The following is a 12,892-nucleotide window of genomic DNA, read 5'->3' on the forward strand; positions in this document are numbered from 1 at the left end:
AAAAAAAAATCTAAAAACTTTTGAAAAATTTCATTTTTTCAAAATAACTTAAAAAGTATTAGTGATAAGAAAAATCTTAAGGAGTAAAAAAATGTAGGTTTTGCTATTATAAATATGCTAGTTTCATTTTGTTTCTCCGTAAGACAAAAATTGGTTAAGATATGGCTGTTCAAAATTTGCATACACTCGTGATTAGTGACCCATTCAAGCTTTCTCAATTATAACCCTTTCAAAATAAACACTTTAAACAGGTGAGACTGACAGATCATATAAAAAATAGATAGGTAAGTAAATTGTTTGTAAAGCGGTAGCGATTAATTTCATTTGGGGAGCTAAACACGGCGAGATTTTCATGATTTTTTACAAAAAAAAAAAGAGGACCAACTTTATTTTGAGCGTAACTCGCTTATTTTTAATGCTAAAACTTTTGTTAACAATTAAAACAAAGCTTTTTATAAACACTTTAAAAAAGTTTAAATGGGTTTTTCCCGAAAAGTGCTTAATTTTTCGGTGATTTTACCTTGAAATATCCGATTTGGAATTAGACGAATAAAAACGTATTTTTCATGAGCTAAAACTTTGTTTTTATTTGATTGATAGACTTTACTGATACACCATTTTTTTTGGGTTTTTTATAGGCTACCCTTTTGCTAAGGATATTTTTTTCGATAAAATATTTACTTTTTGAGTTTTTTGCGAAAAACCGTCTGAAAACGTAGTTTTTTGTCGAAAAATCAACATTTTCAATGGCAAATAACTCGAAAAGTATTGACTTAAGTAAAAAACTCCATAGAACAAAAGTTGCTTAAAATCAGTCAATTTATCCATTTCCGGTCTTATCTTGAACGTATGTTTTTTCACCCCCGAGAAGGGGTGACTGTCACCCCACAAGTAAAAGCAACCAACGGCACAATTTCAACTTTGAAGTGGAGGGTAAGTAGAACCTAAATCCAAATTATCATGAATTCGGAGTTGCCCCTGAAAATTACACGGTATCGCCGAATTTCCCGTTCATTTACTGGGCTATATTTAGGGACGAACATTAGTGAAACAAACGATTATACCAAAGAAATCCGAATTAGAATAGAAAAGGCTAGAAGTGCATTCACTAATATGAAACAAATATTGTGTAGTAGAGACCTAAGCCTAGATCTTAGAAAACGAGTACTAAAATGTTATGTATTTTCTGTTCTTTTGTATGATGTGGAGACATGGACTCTCAATAAATAATGCCTCAATAGATTGGAAGCATTTGAGATGTGGACGTATCGAAGAATGCTGAGAATCTCCTGGACAGACAGAATAACCAATGAGGAAGTACTAAGGAGAATACAGAACAGCAGGGAGATACTGGATTCCATCAAAATAAGAAAACTTCAATACTTGGGTCATATAACACGTGGTGATAGATATGACCTCCTAAAATTAATTATGCAGGGAAAGATTCAAGGAAGGCGCAGCATAGGTAGGAGAAAAATGTCCTGGCTGAGAAATCTGAGAATGGTTTGGATGCAGCTCAACTGAACTCTTTCGGGCTGTAGTGTCGAAAGTGAGAATAGCAATGATGATTGCCAACCTTCATCGCGGAGATGGCACGTAAAGAAGAAGAAGATTAGATTTTAAGGAAATGACGAAACAGGTCGATTTTTTATCTAAGGGTACATACATTTCTTTTTACGGTGCATACATTTGTCATTTTTCGACCCCCTCCCTTTCACTTCCTTCACCCCTTATTTTTAAATATGGAATAGGGGTCGTGTGCTAGCTCATTTAAAAGGTTATTCAATTCTCTATTTAATATTATAAACATTAACATAATTATTTATGCAGGGTGTCCAAGAAAAAAATATTTTGATTAAATTAATTATAAATTATTAATTATAGTTAAATTAATTAAAATATTTTTTATTAAAATTTTAATTAAAATATTAAAAAATTAATAAATTGACACAAAAAGAAGAATGTGTGTAATTTATTTAATTTAAAATACATTGTACTGCTATCACAAAACAGAAAAAAATTTGCCTCTGCATCTGCCTCTTGGTAGGTTGAATATTGAATTTATGCGAAAAACAATATTTATTTGTCAAATAAACATTTTTCTCTGTTTTCTGTCAGTAGTAGAATGTATTTTGAGTTAAATAAATTGCATACATTTTTCATTTTGTGTCAATTAATTTAATAAATGAAAAATAATTTTTGATGGACAATTGGATAATTATGTCAATGTTAATATTACTGAATAGAGAATTAAATAACCTTTCAAATGAGGTAGCACACGAACCCTATTTTTTGAACACAAATGGGAGAGGGGTTGACAATTCCTTGAGAGGGGGTTGACAAATGACATATGTATGTACCGTAAAAATGTTTCCCCCTGAGATCAAAAATCAACCTCTTTCTTCATTTCTTTAAAATCTAATAAATACTGCCAAATATCGAGGTGGACTGTTTTCTTTGGCCCACTCTGTATATATATCTATTTCTTGGCACAAACGTAAATGCTAAATGGGAGCAGGCCACAAAAATTAGGACGAGAATAGAACGGGCTAAAGCAACATTTAATAGGTAATATGAAAAAGCTCATCATAAACAAGGATTTGTATCTTTCGCTAAAAGTACGTCTAGTTAAATGCTACATTTTCCCGATCTTGCTGTATGGTGTGAAGGCCTGGACGCTGACAGATACGCTCACGAAATAACTAGAAGCAATCGAAGTGTCGTGGGTGTACCGATGCATTCTTCGTATATGCTGGACCGAACATGTCACCAACATAGAGGTAATCCACAGAATCGGAACATAGAAAGAAATCGTGAGCACAATTAAACAAAAAAAAACTTGAATATCTAGGCAACATATTGAGGCACGATAAGTACCGTCTACTGCAATTGATTGTCCAGCGAAAAATAGACAGTAAGCGAGGGCCAGGCAGGAGAAGACACTCGTGGCTCCAAAATCAGCGTAGATGAAAACCCTTCGAAAAATCAATAGTAAGACTCTATTGGGCAGAGCTAGTAAGATGTAAGACTCTATGGGTAAGTACAGATTAGAGATTGCAATTGCTGGATCCAGCGCTTTTTTTTACATGCTGGATCCAGCAAACCGTGCTGAATCCAGCGGCGTGGATCCGCAAACGTGTCAAATTCGAAATAAGTTACTTAATGTCTTCATTAGCCTCTTTATTCAAAGCCGTGAGTCGGCAACTTGCCATTCTATCGCGCTGGCAGTAGCTCAATATACTGGAAAGTTTCTATAGCTTAAAAGTTTGCATCGATAAACCGTTGATATACTTTGATTCTGCAATAAAATCCTTTGCTGGCGAGTAGTCAATAATCAATGAGTCAATAATCGTCACTTTTAACCGGCTGTAGAAGCTCTTTGCAGAATACAGTCCACTTTGATAACGGCCGACACAACCATGAAATTTGTCTTAGAGAAGCTAAATAGCCAGAACTCTAGCCTTAATGCCGATCTATCGGAAGCACGAGCAACAATCCTGGTTACTAAAGGACTAAACAATCCTGGTTTTACTTCCCCATGCCGAAAAAGAATGCAATGCGACAAGAGATGAAAAATTTGGTGATTCGTACATATAAGTAAACAAGTAACTGTGGAATTTGTGCAAGAGATAATGGAAGAAGATGGGCTAACTAATCCGGAGCCCGTGACTTTTACTTTGGAACAATAACTTGAGATTGAATTGAAACGAGAAAGAGAAAACATTTATAGCCAAAAACAACTGGTTCTCAAAAAGATTACGAAAATATTTTGGAAAAGGAAAAGGTGGTTTATGAGACCGAAGGAGTGAAAGGCGATCGTTTGTCAATGGTTTATGACTATTTAATGGCCTTAAAACCGACCAGCACAGAGGCCGGAAGGGCTTTCTCCGCAACCGGCTATATGTGCAGTTCTGTGCGAAGTAGGTAAGGCCTATGTCTTTAAGGTATCACTTTCAAAAAACTAAATAATTAATGTTTCTGTTGTTAAGAAATTTAGCATACAGACAAAAAAAACATTAAAATCGTGTTTTTATTTTGATTCCACATTTTGCTGGATCCGCACTGGATCCAGCTAGATTCAGGCCAATCTTGCAAAAATCAAGCTGGATTGAAAATGCTGCTGGATTCCCTAGTACAGATATACGACGAAGATGCAAGGTGGATAACATTAATAACTGGGTAAGAAACAGAAGAATAGATTGGAACGACCACATAAGCCGAATGCCAACAAATAGAATAGTAAGAACAGCGAGAGACGGTTCCCCAATAGGAAGACGATCAGTTGAAAGACTACGAAAACGATGGAACGACAACTTACTTTATAAAGGTAGTATAGAGGTAGATAGAGGTAGAATTATCAGTAGTAATTGCACAAGAGCTCTAAAATTATTGAAATTTTCCCGAGTGACACTTTGACAGTTTTAATTTCACGAGCCGAAGGCGAGTGAAATTATGTCAGAGTGTCACGAGGGCAAAAATTCTATATTAATTTTAGAGATCGATTGCAATTTGTTGCGATTATTTCATGAATAAAACTGTTCAAAACCAAAATTTTATTGTAATTTATTTATGTAAGTACAAATTAGTACAATTAAACACACAGTTGTTATAAATATTTGACGCTTGAAAGTCATCACTTTTATAATTTTTGAAACATTAATTGTCATTAATGTCACTGAATGTATTTTTTCATACCAACGAAGGGCATCTGACGTAATATACTTGACGACGGGCAATTATCAAAAATTATCAATTTAATTTAGATTTCTGTAGCTTTCTATTGGTCAGAATCTCCTATAAATGAAATAATCGGGTAGTATTACCAGTAAATTGTAAGTATTTTTATCAAACAATCCTGCAAAAAAAATTATCATTTATGACTCTATAGTGCTCCCCCCATAGGGGCTTGGGGGCGCACGCATCATAAGAGTAATAAAATGTATACCTTAACAACTGATTTTTTCAGGATTGTTTGATAAAAACATTTACAATTAACTGGTAATATTGTCCGACAAATTTTTAAGGGTACCTATTCCAGTTGTCGGACACACCAAAGTTTATAAACGCCTATATTAAGAAACGCCCCCTCCCGAAAATTGTCCCTATTAGAAAAGTTGTCCAACTCGACTGTATAACTGAATAAAACAAGTCTCATGTAGGAGGTAATATACAGGGTGTCCCGAAAAGATTGGTCATAAATTATACCACACATTCTGGGGTCAAAAACAGTTCGATTGAACCTAACTTAACTTAGTACAAATGTGCTCATAAAAAAGTTACAGCCCTTGGAAGTTACAAAATAAAAATCGATTTTTTTCAATATATCGAAAACTATTAGAGATTGTTTATTGAAAATAGACATGTGTACGTTCCAATTATTTCATTATTGTGGTACCATTAGTTAAACACAACGTTTTTAAAACTTTTTTGCCTCTTAGTATTTTTTCTATAATCGAGTTTTTATCGAGATGCGGCTTCTTTTTTAATATATTTACATACAAATTTTATGGGGGTTTTGTGTCTTTAAACCCCCCAAATGTTTGTGTACGTTCCAATGAAACTATTATTGTGGTACCATTAGTTAAACATAGTGTTTTTAAAACTTTTTTGCCTCTTAGTCTTTTTTTTGATAAGACAACTTTTATCGAGATGTTGCTTCTTTTTCAAAATATACCTAAAAATGTAAATTATAAATAAATTTTCAGATTATTAACAGGTCTCTATATAGTCTAGGCGCCAGAGGGGTCACCGTGTCATATTCAATTCTGATGGACAAACTCAACGGTTTCTTATGGATTTTTGGCTGCTGATTACTAATTTCGAGGGGGGATTTCGATCCGAGTGGTCAAAAAATTGTTATAAACAATTTAATTGTTTATAAATTGTTTATAAGGCTCTGGCTCGCAAACTAAAAGAGATAAAAAAAAATGTTTCAAATAAAATTTGTTCCTTAATAAAAAACGAAGAAAAAACCGTTTACTAAACTTAAATGTAGCAATTAGAACTCAAGATATTGTAAAATTAGTGCACAATGCAAATTGAAAATTGCAAAATAAGTATTTTTCGAAGCTTTATCGATCGTAACTCGGCTTCTACGCATGAAAATAAGTCTTAGAAGGTGTCGTGGTAAATCTTAATGAACAGGCTTCTAAACAAAGTTTGTCAAATTACTTGATCTTTATTTGTTTTAAAGTTATACCCGTTTGAAGTTACAATTTTCTTAAAAATATTGTACATTCATTTGTTTATAAGGGTTTCAAGCAAATTTGAGCTATAAACATTTATACTTTAATGAACAATAATGATAGAAAAACTCAAAAGGAACAATTTGAGGTTGTGAGAATGTTGATAAGTTTATTTTTGGCCAAGATGTCGATATTTTAATGGCGTGCGCTATGAGGCGCAAGATCGGCTCACCGCGTAAAGGTTCACGCGCTAACTTCTCGATGCAAATTATAATTTCTATGTATACATACGTTATCTTAATTTTTCATTTTTGAAGATCCTAATAAAATTTTATCATATAGTTCTTATAAATAAATCATCATACTGTACCTCTTATCACCTTTTATTCTATTTACATTGTCTTCTATTTTTTGCACTAAATGAGAAAAAAACATTAAAAACTAATATTTCAGAATTATAACTAAAAAGTAAGTTGATAATATTTATTAATACTATTTTTACAAACATTTTTTTTTCATGTATCTGCAAATCTGCATAGAGATATACAGGGAATATCAGCTTTTTTATATCTGCATAAGTTCTTAGCGAAATTTTAACAGTTACATGGTGGTACAAGTCTGTTCTTGTAGGCAGTAAAACTAAAACTTTTTGAGGCTTCAGAGTCTAATTATCTATATGATATCCATATAAAGTGGATCTAGTTCTTTTGCAGCATCATCAAGGCCCGTCAACTGTGTGTATGCCGCCACATCATAAATGCTCGTTTTATATGCAATGATGATGCTGCAAAAGAACTCGATCCATTTTTATATGGATATCACATATTGGCTCATTTTCATGCGTAGAAGCCGAGTTACGATCGATAAATCGTCAAAGAATACATACTTACTTGACTGTCAGCCAATCTTGCGCCTCATAGCGCGCCATTAAAATATCGACATCTTAGCCAAAAATAAACTTACGAACATTTTCGTAAGCTCAAATTGTTCCTTTTCAGTTGTTTTATCATTATTGTTAATTAAAGTATGAATGTTTATAGCTCAAGTTTGCTTGAAACCTTTATAAACAAATTAATGTACAATTTTTTTAAGAAAATTATAACTTCAAACGGGTATAACTTTAAAACAGATGAAGATCAAATAATTTAACAAACTTTGTTTGGAAGCCTCTTAATCAAGCTTTAAAAGGACACCTTATAAGGCTCATTTGCATGCGTAGAAGCCGAGTTACGATCGGTAAAGCTTCGGAAAAATACTTATTTTTCAATTTGCAATTTGCATTGTGAACTAATTTTACAATATCTTGAGTTCTAATTGTCGGATTTAAGTTTAGTAAACGATTATTCCCTCGTTTTTTATTAGGGAACAAATTTTACTTGAAACATTTTTTTTATCTCTTTTAGTTTATAAGCCAGAGCCTTATAAACAATTTATAAACAATTAAATTGTTTATAACAATTTTTTGACCACTCGGATCGAAATCCCCCCTCGAAATTCGTAATCAGCAGCCCAAAATCCATAAGAAACCGTTGAGTTTGTCCATCAGAATTGAAAATGACACGGTGACCTCTATTTGGCGCCTAGACTAATAATCGTACTTAACCATATACAAAATATGTGGTGGATTCGACAATTACTCAAAATATCTCGATAAACGCTGGCTTATCGAAAAAGTACTAAGAGGCCAAAAAGTTTTAAAAACAATGTGTTTAATTAAAGGTGCCACAATAATAATTTAATTGAAACTTACACAAAAGTTTGGGGGGGTTTAAGTGAACAAAACCCCCATAAAATTTTTATGGGGTGCAAAAATTTAACTTTAATTTTTTTTTAAGATGAAGCTGCCACAAAAATGCCACATCTCCATTTTCAATAAAAAATCTTTAAGAGTTTTCGATATATGAAAAAAAAATCGATTTTTATTTTGTAACTTCAAAGGGCTGTAACTTTTTTGTGTGCACTATTGTATACAACGAAGTGAGGTTCAATCAACCTATTTTTGGCCCCAGAATCTGTGGTATAATTTATGACCAATCTTTTCGGGACACCCTATATTTTTATAAATGGTGGGCCCAAGACCTATAGTAGGTGCCTATATTTAGTTAAGATGCCACAAGAAAATAGCTTCAAAACAATATTAAAAAATGAATAAAAAATGAAAATACGAACTTAGCTTACCTTGATTAGACGATACTCCATAATTATGATTATTAGCATATTGATCTGCCTGTTTCAACGATTGTATGACGACCGGATTCGCACGTGAAAATGTCACACAGATCAAATATACGAAGAAACACTCGTTGATGTAGTTCTGCATATTTTTCGTCGGGACTAATCCTAAATTCAACTAAATCCGAACTGAGGTTATACATCCACGTTTTATACTTTGGGTCATTGGAGTTTTTAACCTTCACGTTGTGTTAGCCGGTTTTGAAATTTCACGGAATAATTGAAGAGGATGTAAAGCTGTTAAAGTAAAGACTAAAAAAGTAACCGCTCTTGTAATTTGTAATGATTCGTACTCATCGTAGTGTTTTTTGAATTATTGGTAAGATGAACTATCACTGAACCAGAACCTGAAAGATTAAGCGAGTAGATGAACCACAAATATATGAAAAAGTTGTATTCATCTATTCATCTGCTTGAAAAGAATTTAGGATTCTAAAATTTTATTAACAAGTAGTACCATATTAACGAAAATAACTCCAACGAAAAGTAGTACCATAATATTGACTTAAACTTAAAAGCAGTGCCGGTTTATCCACTGGGCGCTTAGGGCGGGCGCTCAGGGGCCCGTACCTTTTAGTTATAAAAAAATAAAATCTACCTACATATTTTCCGAAAATAATCTCATACACAGATATGCTAATACACTGCAAGCGCCTATGCTCTCTTGTTACAGTATAACATCGATAATCCGGACGTCAAAAATCCGGACCGTCAATAATCCGGATTTGTATCTAGCAAAAATATCTGATTCTTTTAAAATATATTAAGAACTTCGCTGCGAAAAACAAACCTCTACCGCAGTTCAAAAATATTTTACACATTTTTTTAAAAGCCCAAATAGTGTTTGAATGTTTTTACTGTACACATGGTGCTTTTATAAATTAATTACAATACAGTGTTTAAACATAAAAAAGAGTTTTGATTAATTTCACCTCTAGACACTTTACTGTACAAGAGAAAACATGAAATTTTAAAACGTTTGTTGTACTTTAATGTGTATAGTGGATTTTTTGAGGTAATTTCGATAATCCGGATAATTTGATAATCCGGATGGGGTCCGGTCCCAATTAATGCGGATTATTGACGTTCTACTGTACATCTCTTCACGTCTATACACAGTGGCGTAGCCTAGCCCCATAGGGGCCCCGCGGCCCCGTGTCAATGGTTATGGCGATGCACTTTTCCAAAAACTACAGAAAGTTGTCAGATTTAGCCATGTCTCGAATTGTATCCAAAATAATCGCTTAAACGGAGTTTTTTAGTTTCTGAGACAAGTGTTTCCCTAACTGCAGTACCTTCCAAGTAAACTAATAATTTCATTTTGAATTGTGGGGCTTAAATAGTAATTGATCTCACTTTTGGGCTTTAAAATAAGTTATTTTAAAATAGGATTATAGATAAAGAACAATTTAATAGATAAAGAATAGATTATACTCGAAAATGCCAATACCCAAACAATAGGTACACACCATTTCAAATATTCAAAAGTAAAGCGATTGGAAAAACTGCAATTTGGCATTATACAGTGGCCACACACAGCCAACGGTAAATGCACAATTAGCTAAACAAAGAAACTCTGTTATAACAGAGAGCGGCGGCAGATAGATAATATACCTACATAATACAATAAATATCATTTATAATACAGTGGAACCTCAATAAGTCGGACTAATCGGGACCGCGGCCGATCCGGGTTATCGAAAATCCGGGTTAGCCGGAGAATATGGTAAACCTTAATAAAATACATATAAATAATAAACAAATACACATTATAATTGCAAAAACACGAAATACATATGCACAATACATCTAAATTACGTACAGTTGTATACAGTATGGTTTATTTCTTAGTAAAAAACTCAAAGTGAAAAGTGTTTGCTTTGCCTGATGAAAATCGGTCCGGGTTAGCCGGACTTCCGGGTTATCGGAGGCCGACTTATCGGGGTTCCACTGTATATTATATAGATAAAGAATACATTACACGAAAATGCCAACACCGAAACAATACATATACATAATACTACTGTTTCAAAACGACCTAATAGTGAAATTGTAGAATATTTTGTTAAATTTTTTTTAATGGATTTTTGTCAGACACGGAAGAACACACACTAATACACACATATAGATCATGATAAGGAGCAGACGAGTCAGGTGTTTTTCTCGGTCGATATTTTAAATAGTTAATGTATAGTCTCTGTTTACTGTATAGTTTACAAGATAGTGTTTACAAGAGCTTTATAGCTTTTCTTGTATAGTGTACAAGAATTATTATTAGGATCGATATAATAGGTCTTAATGCGAAAATGACTAAATTAATTGCTAAACAAATTGAGAGGAAAGAAGTAATATTTTAATGTTGTTCTGAAGCTATTTCCTTGTGGCATTTTTATAATTACGTATTTTTTATGAAAAATAAGCCACAATTTTACTAAAAAATTAATTTATTAACGTTTCGAAGCCCAAATCGGGTTTTGTTGTCAAAATACAAAATACTTTTGTATTTTGACAACGAAACCCGATTTGGGCTTCGAAACGTTAATAAATTCATTTTTTAGTAAAATTGTGGCTTATTTCCCATAAAAAATACGTAAGTAATATTTTATTTTATTTTTAACACGTTGATACCCTTACTAATTTCTTTCTTTCTCCCCTTCCTTTTAACCTATCAGAGTGTCGGATTTGGGCTCGCTATTTTAATTTCCATTGATGTGTATTGTGTAGTAAAAGTCTTTCATTGACCACACGTCTAAGAGTATTGAAGTGCTACTTCTGGTTCCGTTTTGTTCTATGGATGTGAAACTTGGACAACAAAAATGAAGAATCTCAACAAATTAGAAGCGTTCGAGTTGTGGTGTTACCGTCGCATACTCAGAATCCCATGGACAGCACACATATCCAACGAACATGTGCTGGAGACCATGCACAAAGAGCGAGAATTGATCAACGTCATAAAAATGAGAAAGGTTCATTATTTCGGTCATATAATATCATATATTTTGATTTCAGGACATTCAGCCGGTTGATTATTCAGGGCAAAAACGAACGAAAACGCTGGGTTGGAAGAAAACAATTGTCCTGGCTGCGTAACATTAGACAATGGACAGGTCGAACGGCCGAACGTTTGTCTCATATAGCTGCCGACCGAGAAACATTTCATCAGCTTGTTAATACGACGATAGCCAACGCTTGAAACCAAGCACGACACACAAAGAAGAAGAAGATTTTAATTTCCATTCACCCATATTTTCCATTCTTTCCTGTTTTCTGCTATTATTTTCAATTCCACGAGTGATTTTTCTTTAATTTTTTACGCATCTGCTACTTGCTATATCCATTTTTATCTTGTTCTGCCTCTTTTTCTTTTTACGATGTTCTTTGCTTCGTAAACTTTTCTTGTAATTCTGTTGGGCTGCATCCTCATCAAATGCACATACCAGTTCATTTGTCTCTTTGTTAGTTTATTCATTATTGGTTCTTGGTTGGCCATTCTCCCAATAGTCTTGTTGCTTAATCTATCGCATTTTGTCTTTACAACTATCCTTTTTAAACGTCTCATCTCCATTGCATTTATCCTGCTCTTATTTTTTTACAGAATTTTATCAAAAAAATACCAAGTTTCTTGTAAAAGGTATATATTAAAATACCCTAAATAAGGGTCACAATACAAAACGTTTTCGGATTAAGGAATTCATCATCAGTGTTTAAAAGCCCTAAAATTAAGTATAACCTAATTAAATGAGATAAAAGTTAAAATTGACAGAGGTTTTCAAGAACAAGAGGTCATATTTACAAAATTTGCATGCCTGAGCCACCAAAATGTATCGGGTAAAAACCCTTTAAATGTAAATAATAAGGATGTTTTACATATTTATATAAAATTCATTGGATGATATAGATAAACCTGGATGTTACCCAGGGCAACACAGGACTCTCCCCACGTGGTTGGAACTTTTTTTGGAGAAAACCTCACATATTGGATTTCAATGGCCAACTGACAAGTGAATTCAAGAGCAACCCAAAATGACATCAAGAACTGTCAATGTAACCTAGTTGTAATATTACTTCAGCCACAACATTAAAGATTAATTTAAATGTTTTAAGATAAAAAACAGTATCAAATTTACAAATAGTAAAAATAAAAGATGTTCACAAAATATGAAAGATTTTTTTTTTCTAAAAATAATGCATTAATTAAGTATTCAAAATAGGGAAATGAAATGTTTACGTTACAGGAAGTTATGCAGTCAACAATACCAATAGGTGTTGTATTAGTGGTATAAAATTGTCAATACGATTAGACAAATAATGGTAAAGGCCTTATACTAGGAACACAAAATAGTATGTAATGTGTAAATATGTGTACGATTTTAAGAGTATTGAAGAAATGATAATTGTTTAATGACTGATAACTTTCTTGGTAGTCGACCCCACATAAATTGTATAATGATAGAAAAAGTGATATGATAATTGTA

The 12,892-nt window shown here is 33.0% G+C and overlaps 1 protein-coding gene across 1 annotated transcript in view; it reads right to left on the reverse strand.

Annotated features, from left to right (window-relative positions):
• Positions 1-8,618, reverse strand: part of LOC114331567 (probable serine/threonine-protein kinase clkA) — a 44,596-nt gene extending 35,978 nt beyond the window's left edge. The window contains exon 1 of the mRNA XM_028281171.2: positions 8,364-8,618. Coding sequence (XP_028136972.1) covers positions 8,364-8,505 — 142 coding nt within the window. The 5' untranslated portion in view covers positions 8,506-8,618. The remainder of the gene's footprint in view (positions 1-8,363) is intronic.
• Positions 8,619-12,892: the final 4,274 nt, after the last annotated feature.

The sequence above is a fragment of the Diabrotica virgifera genome, chromosome 6, assembly GCF_917563875.1.
Source record: "Diabrotica virgifera virgifera chromosome 6, PGI_DIABVI_V3a".
Taxonomy (NCBI): domain Eukaryota; kingdom Metazoa; phylum Arthropoda; class Insecta; order Coleoptera; family Chrysomelidae; genus Diabrotica; species Diabrotica virgifera.